Genomic DNA, 13,081 nt, shown 5'->3' with positions numbered 1-13,081 from the left:
ACCAGGATGTCGATGGTGTCACATATTTTTAGAAATAGGAGCCACGCTGTTCATATGCAGGTTGCTTATTTCAGGTTCTCCACAGCGTACAGGAACAGACGGGAGACAGGAAGAGCTGAGGATGTGATGTGAAACTGACTTTGACTCGACTCACTCCAGAACGATCCAAACACCAATTTATACAAACTCAGAGATCAGTCAGGGATCACAGACTTGACGGTCAGATGAACTCTGGGTTCAGTCACCCTATAGATCTGCATATTCTGCCAAAGCATTACCTCACATAGTCCTTTTTCCAATACCCTGCAGTATACCTGTCACCATAACTGGTTTTGTTGGATTATTATGGAGATAAATTTGTCTCAGTATTATTTGTGTGAACAGATCGACACTCCATAAAATAAAATAAAAAATATCTGTGAATTCATTTATAAATAAATGAAAAGCATTTGTGAATACCTTCCTAACTTTTACAACTTTCAAACAGATATTTGTGAATCCAGTTTTTATTTGTGTATCTTAATTTTATGCTTACGGAGACTTTTTTATGTTCATGTCTGGAATTTGTTTGTGTGTTTGCAGATATGCTTTATTTTGAAAAATATTTTTGTGAGTATACAAATCTTTTTTTTGTATTTGTATTTGTAGGAGGTGTTTTATATTTACAGATCAGACATTAACATGTGGATTGTCAGTCTGTTCACACAAATAATGTTGAGACAAATCTCTCTCCATAGATCATATATTATATATAATGATAATATAATAGCACAGTGATGCAAGTGCCTTTTCAAAGTGCAATGAACCTTTGATTCTTAAGAATATTCAGACATTGGAATATGAAAAAATATTTAACATATTTATATAAAAGTTATTAACAACTCTTATTATATACAAGAAAGCACATCAAAAATTGAAGTTCCTTCATAGGAGGAGCCATAGATTACTGGGTTGAGACTTTATACAGGGTTCCCACGTACGATTTCAAAGACTAAATTTCAAAACTTTTCTGTGACTTTTCAAGAGTATCGATACTTTTCTACACACACACTCATGCAGAGAACACCGCCACACTACGTCACACACACACGTAACGTCTAACAGCAGAAGACTTGGCTGGTATAAGTCCTGGAAAATGAGAACTGTGCAAGTTTTCCATTTGTATCAAGCATCAAATAAGTTGTCTGAGTTAATTTTTCTTACTTGACGTTGCACGTTCTTCAATGGCGACTACTGAGCATCGCAGTGTTGATGCTGAAACGATATATCTTGCAGCCCTAAGTTAACGCTTATTAGAGCTACGTTACGTCAACAGCTAACTTACAGAAAATAAATTTGCTGTTCTGTTACATTACATGGAGGGTTATCCCAGAAAGATTACTGTAACAATTAATTTCATTTCATACACTAAAATTCCATGACTTTCCTAGATTTTCCATGACCGTGGGAACCCTGTACAGTGACACAGCTTTATCAAAAAACAAGTAAATATTTTGCCACGAGTCAATATTTGTCCAAAGGAAAACAGCTCACCCATGAAAACTCATATAAATCTGAAAAAAAACAAACAAGCGATGCCTCTTGCGACTGACCAACACGCTCTGGGAGCACCACAGTTACCTCCATAATCTGGTCAGTGTGCTACAGTCGGCTCCCGGGATGGACGGCCTGAGAGCCGAGCGGTTTGCTGGTGGATTTACGGAGCGGAGGATGAAGTTTCTCAAGGACAAAAACAAGGATTCTTTGGCTCGTTGCCGGAGGCTGGCAAACTAACGACTATCAGGACTATTAGATGTTTGAAATCCAACTGGTGCTACTCAACAGTTTTTGATACGACAGAGACATTTTGGTCTGAGGATCGACACCCAGCCCCGTCAGCTCGTCATTCAGTCTGCTGATTAGGCTCCATAAACTCTTTATTTCTTTAAATCACTGCAGTAGATGTGACAGAGACTCACTGTGATTGGATGTCGGGTCATGAACTGGGCAGCTTTCATTGGTTGGCGGTTGTAGGAGACCCAGAGCTGAACAGATGAAGGCTCGTGGCTTCCAAACAGTTTCTGGAGAGGCAGGGGACACAGAGACAGACACAGAGACAGTTCATTCAGCTACTCATCATCATCATGTCAAACCCTTGATCATCTCAGAGGCAGACAATCCAGTAACATGCTCTGATTTTGTCAACCTCATGTGACGCTGCAGAAGGAATTTTATGAGTCAGCAGAAATCTTGATCTTCAAAATCTCCCGAACAAATCATTTTCATAAAAGCATCTCATGACATTTTGTTGACTGATGTAAGACACAGAGACGCTGCTGAACCAGAGAGGGTCTGTGACTCTCTGGAAGTCCTGACTTTGTTTTCTTTAAACAGAGGACACTCTCACGTGTGGAGTAAAGCTGGACAGCGCTGTCCTCAGAGCAGTGAGGGACAGGATAATAACAAGACACTTTGGTTATCTGGACCGTCCTGATGATGTTTTTCTGTCTCAGTATACTGAGCTCCAACAGCTGAGTCAGAAAACATTCAGCGTCCAGACCTAAGAAGACCCAGCGGGGTACAAGAATCTGTGTGTGTGTGTGTGTGTGTGTGTGTGTGTGTGTGTGAGAGAGAGACACACAGAGACAGAAACTCCAAAGGCACGTCTTCATTGTCATTACAAATACATTAGGAAGCTGCTGGAAGGAGCAGAGCTCTGATCTTTTATGAATTATAAGCGTGCAGACCAGACAGAGCTGAGGATGGGAGCAGATCTAATTTCTGTGTGTGTGTGTGTGTGTGTGTGTGTGTGTGTGTGTGTGTGTGTGAGATCCTCAGAGACTGAGTGAGTGTGTGTGTGTGTGTCTGAGAGAGAGAGAGCCAGTGAAGGAGGAACAGAAACATCTTCTGATCACAGCCCCGGGATAGACTCCAGAGTTTTGGATAAGTGATGATTTTCCTTTGAACCGTGACAAATGATCGACCCACTATACACCAGCACAGCCATGACATGATGCATGTGCTGTATGTAGAGTGATACACGGGATACATATGATTTCGTGCCGTTCCTAAGTGGCGTGCGGCTCTGACAACTTGAAGTATTTTACTGCTGGAGAGACGGTCTTTCCATAAAACTTTCAACGCAGTGAAAAGACACAAACACTTCTGATACTGCTGCAACACGACCAGAGAGGACAGAGACAATGGGCTTTACTCAAAGGGTAGAACACCTACAACTACTGTAAGACTTCAATTAATAGCCCGGGCTATTGTTTGCTTAAATCACTGAAATCAACAGGCCTGTATTTGGGACAGGCCTTTAAATCAAATTGTTTATTCAAACCAGTGTGAGTACTGATTGTATAATAATTAGGCTTTAGATAATAAACCAATTATGAATCATTTAATCTTGCTCCGACAGACAGAGCATCACAGAGAGAGTTATGGCACCTGGTGTACCGACACAACACCACATTATCCTGTTAAAACAATCCTCACAACTTGGATTCATTTTCATAAAAAACCCTTTTGATTCTTTTGATCTGAGTCTTTACAGACTAAAGGAACATGAATAACTTACAGGGTAATCGAGGAACGCACACATCATTTCAAGGTAGCCAACAACCTGGTTTATACATCTGAAGAACTGCTACAAAAAAATGAACTGCTTGGAAACCACACCAGGCCTCTAATTGAGACAGGCCTGTATTTGACAAAATGTGAAGCCACGCCAGGCTAGTAACAGGGACAGGGTGTTTAGTTGACGATTTACGGGAGTTAGTTTTAAATTCCCCCATTGCTTTTATATTTTTGCTTTGTGTTCTATTTGTAGAAAACATCTCAATTTCACAGTATCATGGTGTTAAGAATCATTATTATCAGTCAGAATGACCCTTAAAGGAATGAAGACAGAAGGGACGCTTCAGTCAGGACAACTTGAGTCAAAGAAAACTTTATTTACATTGCAGCATTATAAATGGTGTTATGGCTCTGTTCTGGGGCCTCTCTGCCCTTCCATGCGCCTACAGAAATGACACTGATAAGTCAGACACAGCATGAAAAGGAGGAGCTGGGGTGGAGGCAGGTAGGGGCGCCCTGAATGAGATTCACCAACTGGTTGCATAGAAGGAATCATGTGATCTATCAGCTGACTCCCTTCATCAATCAGCTGATCCATCAGGTGATTGGACTGCTTGGGCTACCGTAGGTAAGCAACTGTACACAGTCTGGTTTCACGGTATACCTTGAAACTGGTATCTCGCTGCAACTCTAATTATGTGTAAAGCACTGTGTAACGTTGGTTTTGATAAGTGCTGTACAAATAAATCTAAACATCATCTAACTGCATTTATCTCCTTTGCATTTTAATCCACAGTCATATCATCAGAAGAAGGAGCTCACTTTCCTCTCTGTGCTCATCAAGACTCGACTCTCTGCTCCTAATTACATTGCTCTTACAGCTGACGTACCGTCTACTCTTCGCATTTGCGTCTCTGCTCTCTCAACTGAACATTTATTTAGTGATCGTGGCCTCAGTTCAAACTAACAGAGAGCTGAGCAGCTTCATTATTTCACCCTGGACCACCATGTTGGAGGCTTTAACAGAAACACCCTCCAGAGAAAGAGATAAAAAGAGAGAGTGAGAGAACTGGAGGATAGAGACAGCTTTGGAAAGCTATAAAATGAATCAGAACAAAGAAGTCATGCCAGAATTCAGTGAGCTGAGCTGCACATTCACTCTCTGTTCAGCCTGATGGAAATGTTAGATTAATATAAAGAGCCATGATACTGGACATTTATTAATAATCACATATCAGCCATTCAGTGTCAGCGCCTCTCATAGGTAAGGTCGGGGTCTGATAGCATTTTATCAAACACGAACACTCTACTGATTGAGTTTATCAGCTCTAAATCCTTCTAGATCACTTACTGAATCCAACTCGGTTCAAAATTATACATAACTAAAACGTAATATTCGGTTTCTTGTTGGCTGGAGAGCAGGAACACCAGTTTTTGGACGAATCCTTGTATGTAATGATCTATATATGGATCTGTATCGATACATTGATTCAGTGATTATCTATCCAATGTCTAAAACATTCATCCATATCATCATCTTCAGGATATGCCTTTATTTTGAAAGTCTGTGTCACCATCTAACAGCAGCAGGAAGATACTGTTGAGCAGCAAAGAGAAGGCCGATGAGGATAACGTTACCTACTTGGAAATATTTTTGGATTCTGGAGAAAATACACGTAGACAGAGAACATGTCGTACGTAAATAAATGATGCCGTTATGGGATAAAACACAACGTACCTGCCTGGTCAGCATCTCACTCTGCTAACTTCTCTCTACGGCAACATCACTGCTCTGTTTTAACAATGTTTGACTAAAAAAACATGCATGCAGGCTGAAATTCAACCAAGCCGCTCTGTCGGGAAATGCAGTGACTGAATAAGGAAAACTTTGTCAGCTGCTAGACTAATTTATGCAATGTAAACATGCTAAAGCTAATAATGAGTGACGAGCAAAAAACAAGCGTTCAGTCTATGAACCCTGACAGTTATTACTGAGCTGAATTTGATACTTGTGTTAAATGATCTTGTTGTTTTATGGCTGTTTGGAGAAGTTTCCCTTCAGGGCTTTAAGCGGGACAATCCCAAGTTCTATGAAAATGATGGTTCGGATTAAAATCGAAAGATTTCTTCCAGAATGTTCTTGCTGACAGAAAGGTTAGCTTATCCCATGTGCTGTTTTATGTGTAAGTGGAGTCGGTTTTACATTACTTTACTTTACTGCACTTTAATGGTGACAGTTATTTACATTATTTACGTGTTGTTTTTATTTTTTGTGGCCAAAAGCAAAAAAGAGGTGGCTTTGTCTTCTGTATCAGTCTGTGTTAAATTATATCGTCACATATTAGCCCTTTTTAGACAGGAGTTGTGCAAATTTGCAGGAAAGCCCAATCAGTGTTTTTTCAGCACTGGCAGTATAAAAACAAAATCGGGGAGTGCAGCAAAATGCCGCCTACCTACTTTTGTTTATACAGAATGTGCCTTTTTCGGGGCAATGGGGGGCGTGAGCAAGTAACAAAACGTGTAGCTCAGCGTGTGACGTAAACAGTGACGTGGGAGGGAAGCCGCGGCTGGTCAGTCCTTCGGTGATTCTCTCGTAAGTCGGCCCGTTCTTCACCGTCCCCGTCATCTGACGGTTAATGGCCTCTTCGTATGCGAGGACAAGGAGGGTGCGCAATTCCTTGTCTCCCCAGTTGCTCATCTTTACAGTGGTGATTTGCTCCACCACTATTCTTAATATTATCTGTTATCTGATACTTCATTCCTTCAGTTTCTGGAGTTTTTAGTTTAACTTACATTTAAATGTTAATGACATGTTCGGATCTGAAATGTTAAATATCAGCTATCAGAGAGCTCAGTTTTGACATAGTGGTGCTAGTTTTCAGAAAAACACTGTGTGTGTGTGTGTGTGTGTGTGTCTTGGAGGATTTGTGTCCATCCTTGACTGAGCATTTCCAGTCTCCAGCAGAGCATTTCAGCCTCTTCCATTCAGTCTATAGATGTATCTCTCGTCGTGCCAACATGGACTGTGTGGTGTGATGTTAGTGCTCTGCAGCAGCTCCACTGAGACTAACAGAACTAAAGATCAATATGGTATCACATCATGTAGAATACAGGCAGATATATATTCTGAGGCATGGAGAAAGTCTTCTTATAGACTGAAGAAGAACATCAGAACTGACTAATTGTGGGTCTGGAGTCATGTTCACTTTATCAAGGCTTTCAGGTCAGTTTACTTTGTGAGTCAAGAGGGAAAATTGGACAGGAGAACGTCAGCTATGTATTTTCAGATTTAAGTGGCGTGGCAGTTATATATTTTTCCACTCAAACCACAGATTGCATTACAATGGCAACTGTAAATGAGCCACACATTCCACTCTGAGCTCATGTTCTCTCAGACTGATCCTCTTGAAACTCTCAAATCCCCGAGATGAGATGTGGCTCTCGGGCCTCAGATCAACTCAGCCAAGGTGGCAAACAGACACATTCACAATAGCTCTGAATGTATTAGAGTTTTCTACAATACTGCACCCTGAGAGTGAGCTAGGAAATATAAAGTCAGGGTGAAAATATATGTTTGCAGCTGATGTCGAACCTTCATGCTTCTGCAACAAAGCTGCATCGTGCCACTAATGCTGGGTTCGGACTACATGACACATATGTCCATTCTGACAGCCATTACTACACCTGCACCGACACACCAGTCCCCACTCACCACACAGCACACGCCTCCCCTCCTCTATTGCAAGAGTTCTCCGCTCCAGCGGATAGGCACACAAAAAAGTCACATGGTCAAACGGCGCCATCCAGGACCCCGCCGATCCTTGAAGAATCATGGTGTGGCACGGAGGTTAACCAGTTTATTATTAAACGCTTGTTCAATGGGTAGCAAGATGCTAGCTCAGCTGGTCTCCGTCTTCTCCATCTTTTCCTTGATGTTTACATTTGGAAACGGCAACCTGGATAGCTAGCAGCTGACGAGCTAGAAGTCGGCGGAAGGAAAGTTTACAGGCTGGTGAGGTGATGTCCTCATCCAAATGAGTGACTCACAACCACACGCCCCAACACCAACCACAATAAATTCTACCAATACTTGAAAAACGGACATATGAGCCTAAATTTAGCACAAATCCATGCCTACATCATCTTCCAGATTAAGACTCTGGTGTATCCTGCAACATGAAGGTCATGTGACCAAGCTAGCGCTACTGCAACAAAGCTAATCTGCTACAATATTTTATTACCATCTCAGCTGACCACGACAGGCTGTGGCTTATCACAAGGTAACCCTCAAAGACCACCACATCATCATCGGTCCCAAATCTCTGATCAAATCCAACTGTAACTCCTCCCTCTCCATCGACGACTCCACTGTGCTCACCTTCCCCCACGCCCCTAACCTTGGTGTCATCTCTGATCAAACCCTCTCCTTAATGATGTCAAACACATCACCAAAACATCCATCTCAGAAACATCGCCCGCCTCTGTCCATCCCTCTGCTCTTCAGCTGCAGAGACTCTCATTCACACATTCATCACTTCCACACTGGACTTCGATAGTCTCCTCTTCGGTTCATCATCCGAAACTCTAAAGAAACGACGTCTTCTCACTCACTCCCACACTTGTGACCACATCACCCACATCCTTCATAACCTCCACTGACTCCCCATCCCCCAGCGTATCCACTTCAAACTCCTCATCATCACCTATGAATGCCAACCTCCTGCCCCCAACGGCAGGACTAACCACTGCTCCTGAGGGTACAGGGCCTCCACTGCTGCTCCCAAGACATCGAAAATGCCTTCTCACTCTCCACCTTCAAGAAATCTTTTAAAACTTCCCTTCTTATGGATTTCTTTTTTCAAGGACAGTTGAGCTACAGGCTTCTTCACTGATGATCTTCTTACAGCACAAGAAGACAAGCGGTGTAAAAAAGAAGCCAACTGACGCCTCCGGCTGTCTCCATCCATCACATGACCTTCACCTTGCAGGTCACAGCAGTACCTCAAGAGTCTCCCCACGGCCAGACGGTACATTCCCATCATAAAGTGCCCGGTTCCTCTGTCATAATTCAGACCTATTTCTCTGTTTCTCTGCCATGCTGTAATATTTGGCATTTCCGCTGAATCACACGTATATTTTCCAGGATTTATATGAACCTAATGAAACCACCACACGAGTGCAGCCTGTATATTTCCCAGTAAGCCACAAGGCCAAACAGTGAGAGCTCCACTCCCACACAGTCAACAGCCACAAGGTGACATTTGTTAATGAATGGCCCAGAGGAAGAGCGCATGTTCACTGCTGCCGTTTTTTTTTTTTTTTAAGGTCGACATTTTATTATACGAAGGTACCTGAACTGACAACGAAACAAGCTGGAAATGTCACAAGCCAAGTCCTCTGAGGCAGAGTGCCTTCTGCTTGTTTCACAGCTGAATCCTATCAGACCTTTATGTGCTTTACTCTCCTCTGTCCCAGCATAGATCTCTGGGATCATCTGTTACATAGTCATGACCCACTGGCCCAACGCACCTCAGGAAATGCTGTTATCAAGATGGGCTTGTGATACAGAGTAAAGCCAACCGTTTTGTCTGCAGTTTCTCTGTTCGAGAGGATCTCAGGTGCTTATGTAAATGCTTTATGGTAAGTGTTTCTGTCTTTTGTAGTGCATGTTGGATTCTTTAAAATCAGTCAGCTACGTGTACGGCATCAACACTCCAGAACAGTTTCCGTCCCTCCTCAAGTCTAGTGCATGGTTAACATTAAACAAGGCAGCAAGAACGGTCTTACGGTGTGGGTTTGGAAAAAAAAAGTGAGTGACCTACATATTATAATGGGATGGCCCATTGGCCAAAAACCAGTTATTGAAGGTTTATTGATGATGATAATGAATATGCATATTTATAAGATTAGTTTTGGGTGATTCTGCCTTTACTGAGAGGTGTTAGGTGATGGATAGACAGGAAAGGCTGGAGAGACACAGACGGGGATGACACGGAGCAAATCTCTAATCTCTCTGGCCACACTCACTTTGTTCAACTTAGAAATTTCAGATCCAGCTCTTCTCCAGATACTAGTGGTGTTCCTCAGGGCTCTGTCTTTGGTCCTCTTTTATTCATTTTCTACCTTTTCCCTCTTGGACGTATCTTCAGAAAATCTGACATTCAATTCCCTGTTCCCTATCCAGTTCCCTCTCTGACGGCTTATTTGACATTTAATCTTGGCTCTTTTACAACTACCTCAAACTTAACAGTGAGGCTCTCCTTGCAGATACTTAATCCACTTTGGCTAAATCGCATAGTTTCTCTCTGACCATTGATAACTCCAAAGTCCGTCCATCCCCTCAGGTTAAGAGTCTGGGTGTCATCCTGGACAGTACATTGTCCTTCGAGGCCCACATTCATTCAAACCTTTATTTAAGGCTCAAATCAATTCAGGGAGACCCTCATTTTCAAATAATGCCAAGCACTAACGTGTGGGAAAAATCCAGGAGGTAAAGCAAACGTTGAAGAAGAGTACACTTGCAAGATTAATGTTCCAACCGCACCAGGGTTAGTTTGTAACCGGACTGAGCCCACCTCTTCAAGGTCTCGGTCCAGCTGTTTTGGTGCACACCTGAGTGTGATTGCTGTGTTCACACCTGCACAGACGAACCGCACTGAGGGGGCAAATGAACCTGAGTTTGATTAAAATGAACCAAACAGGGCAGGTGTGAAAGCAGCCTGAGAAAAATGTCACTGTCCTTTAATTCCTGTGTCTTTTCACAGGAATAAGACGATCACACACTGTCACTTGTACAGTATAAAGATGAAACAGGGGGCAAAAGTGGGACTTTAAAATGTGAGGTGGAAACGATGCTGCCGTACCCTTTGGCTGCTTTAGAATAAAAAAATAAGAGCACTACTTTCTTTACTGAGAAGCATAGAGGACAGCAGCACTAGCAACTGTCAATGTGGGAACCTGTAGCTCTAAACAATAGCTCACCTCTTCTGGGAATTTCCGGTAAAATACCAAAACACAGAGGAGGACAGTGCCAGGAATTTTCTGCTGTCTGGGGTATTCACTGAACTGAATTGTTTCAAGATCTGCGAGCAGAGCTTCAGAAACCACTAGAAAGTATGCTGTGCTTTGATGGGAGGGATCATTCCCCGTCCAATCTCCACTTCCTGTTTTCTTCTCTGTCTGTCCCAGACTTTCTCCGCAGAGAATCTGTGATCTAAATGAGAAGGAATATGGCTACCAGATAACCGTGGAGAGAAGGGATGGGCCTTATCGACACCCCCATTACATCTACTAAGCCGGTTATCTTCCCCGGGTCTCCTCGATGGGACCAAAGGCTGGGGTCTTTAAGGTCTGATTAGCACTCTATTCCTCAGGATCCCTATTGCTAGATAAAACTCTCCATTTCTGGCTCTTTAATTATCTTAAGCAGCTTGGCACTGCCAAAAGCACTTGTGATATTCCATTATTCTAATCCTATTAGTGCGAGAGCCAAAGACAGAAGAGGAGAGAAAGTAACTGAGACTAGACGAGAAGAATCATTCTTTTTATAGCTAATGAGGATGGTAGAGAAATACAGATAGCTCTTCTGCTAGCAGCTAGCTGCATGCAGAGCAGTAAGTGACTAATAGAGCGGATGCTTTGTGACGGGTCAGTCTGTATCTGTTCCGCTTCCCTCCGCACACACAGCCCAGAGGCAGCGGCTGTGCTGAGGGCTGTGCAGGTCCATCTGACTGGTCTCATCAGCTCTGGAGGTCTGACTCAGAGCTCAGACAGGAGGCAGGTCACAGGCGGGTCAATCACAGCAACTGCATGCAAACACTGAGACGCTCTCTGTATGTGCTTTAAAGGACGATGCACGAAGCTGCACAGCAGCGACTCAGCTACTGAACGAATTATGCTGGTACTAATGAACATCAATTTATGTTAAAGAGATGGTTCAGATTTTTTAAAGTGGGGTAGTGGGGAGTATTTATCCTCAAACAATAACACAAACTAACCAATTGATCGAGGCAGCTGTAGACGAGCAGCTCCTGTGTTCAGTGAGCTAAAATTACTGTTTTTCTCAATGGAGTCTGGTGGATTTGAAGAAAGAAAAAAAAAGAGAGGAACTGAAGTGTTAACAGCTTCCCTATCACAATGGGCTGTCTGACAGAAAGGTACAGCAATGAAAATACTGTAAATACGTTTTGCTGCTGACCCCTCCACAGCACTACATTGTTAAAGGGAAATTTCGGTTTATTTCAACCTGTCTCCAATCGTCCTAAATTTGTTTCAAGTGACTAGTGACATAAAAATAATAGTTAGCATGTTAGCCGTTAGCCTAGATACAGCCGGGGCACATAGTAGCGTCAGACCTGTTAAAACGTAAGTGAACGGGCAACCTTCAAGTGCAAAGTTAGTCCACTAAACAAGCTTTTTTACCACAAAGACCGCCTCATATCGTTAGGATAAATGTCAGAGAACATATAGAAAACGACATGTAAACGTGTTGTCTTACCTTACCGGTGTGCTGCCATGTTTGTTTACCATCTAGCTCCGCTTTCCAAAGCGCGGCCGAAATATCACGAGAACAAGCAGCGATCTCATACTGTGCCTGAAATCTCGCCAGCTCTAGATAAAGCCCAGCTGGATACTACTCCAGATGGAGGTGTCTCGTCCTCGGTCACATCCAGACCTTGAAAATAAGGCTGCAACCGGTCCCATTCCTTGCAACAGAGGCATTCCTCTTCTGTGGGCACTGGGGCACAGCATTCACAGGTACACCACCAATCTCCAGAGCTACGCAGCCTTGCAGCAGCCATTCCTCCTCTCTCGTCCTCTACCTGTTGCGCCTCTCTCTCTCTCCTCCTCCGTTCTTCAATTTCACGAAGCTCTTCGTCAGTGTATTCTGGCTCAAATAAATAAGGGCGGCCATCAAACTCTGCAAAATCAAATTCTTCCTCCACAAAGTCGAAGTCTGGCAAAAAGTCAGCCATTATTCTATAAATCTTTCATAAAATAAATGAATGAACTTTTCAGGCTACTGTCCGGTTCTGCCTTCCAACTGTTGCTGCTTGTTCTTGCGATATTTCTGCCGCGCTTTGGAAAGCAGAGCTAAATGGTAAACAAACATGGCAGCACACCGGTAAGGTAAGACAACACGTTTACATGTCGTTTTCTATATGTTCTCTGACATTTATCCTAACGATATGAGGCGGTCTTTGTGGAAAAAAAGCTTGTTTAGTGGACTAACTTTGCACTTGAAGGTTGCCCGTTCACTTACGTTTTAACAGGTCTGACGCTACTATGCGCCCCGGCTGTATCTAGGCTAACGGCTAACATGCTAACTATTATTTTTATGTCACTAGTCACTTGAAACAAATTTAGGACGATAGGAGACAGGTTGAAATAAACCGAAATTTCCCTTTAAGCTTCCATGTTTGACTCCAGCCATTCTCCACTGTCTGTGGATTATGTACCCCAAACAACCCCACTTCAAAAAATCCAAACTATCCTTTTGAATCAGTGCCAAATTTTGGTACCT

At 42.9% G+C, this 13,081-nt stretch overlaps 1 protein-coding gene across 1 annotated transcript in view; it reads right to left on the bottom strand.

The window, feature by feature from the left end:
• Nucleotides 1-13,081, bottom strand: part of sorl1 (sortilin-related receptor, L(DLR class) A repeats containing) — a 119,788-nt gene that overhangs the window by 39,942 nt on the left and 66,765 nt on the right. The window contains exon 7 of the mRNA XM_033631088.2: nt 1,959-2,060. Coding sequence (XP_033486979.1) covers nt 1,959-2,060 — 102 coding nt within the window. The remainder of the gene's footprint in view (nt 1-1,958; nt 2,061-13,081) is intronic.

The sequence above is a fragment of the Epinephelus lanceolatus genome, chromosome 4 (assembly GCF_041903045.1).
Source record: "Epinephelus lanceolatus isolate andai-2023 chromosome 4, ASM4190304v1, whole genome shotgun sequence".
NCBI classification, from domain to species: Eukaryota; Metazoa; Chordata; class Actinopteri; order Perciformes; family Serranidae; genus Epinephelus; species Epinephelus lanceolatus.
Note: the sequence above shows the minus strand (reverse complement) of the source record. Positions and strands in the feature narration are given on the sequence as shown.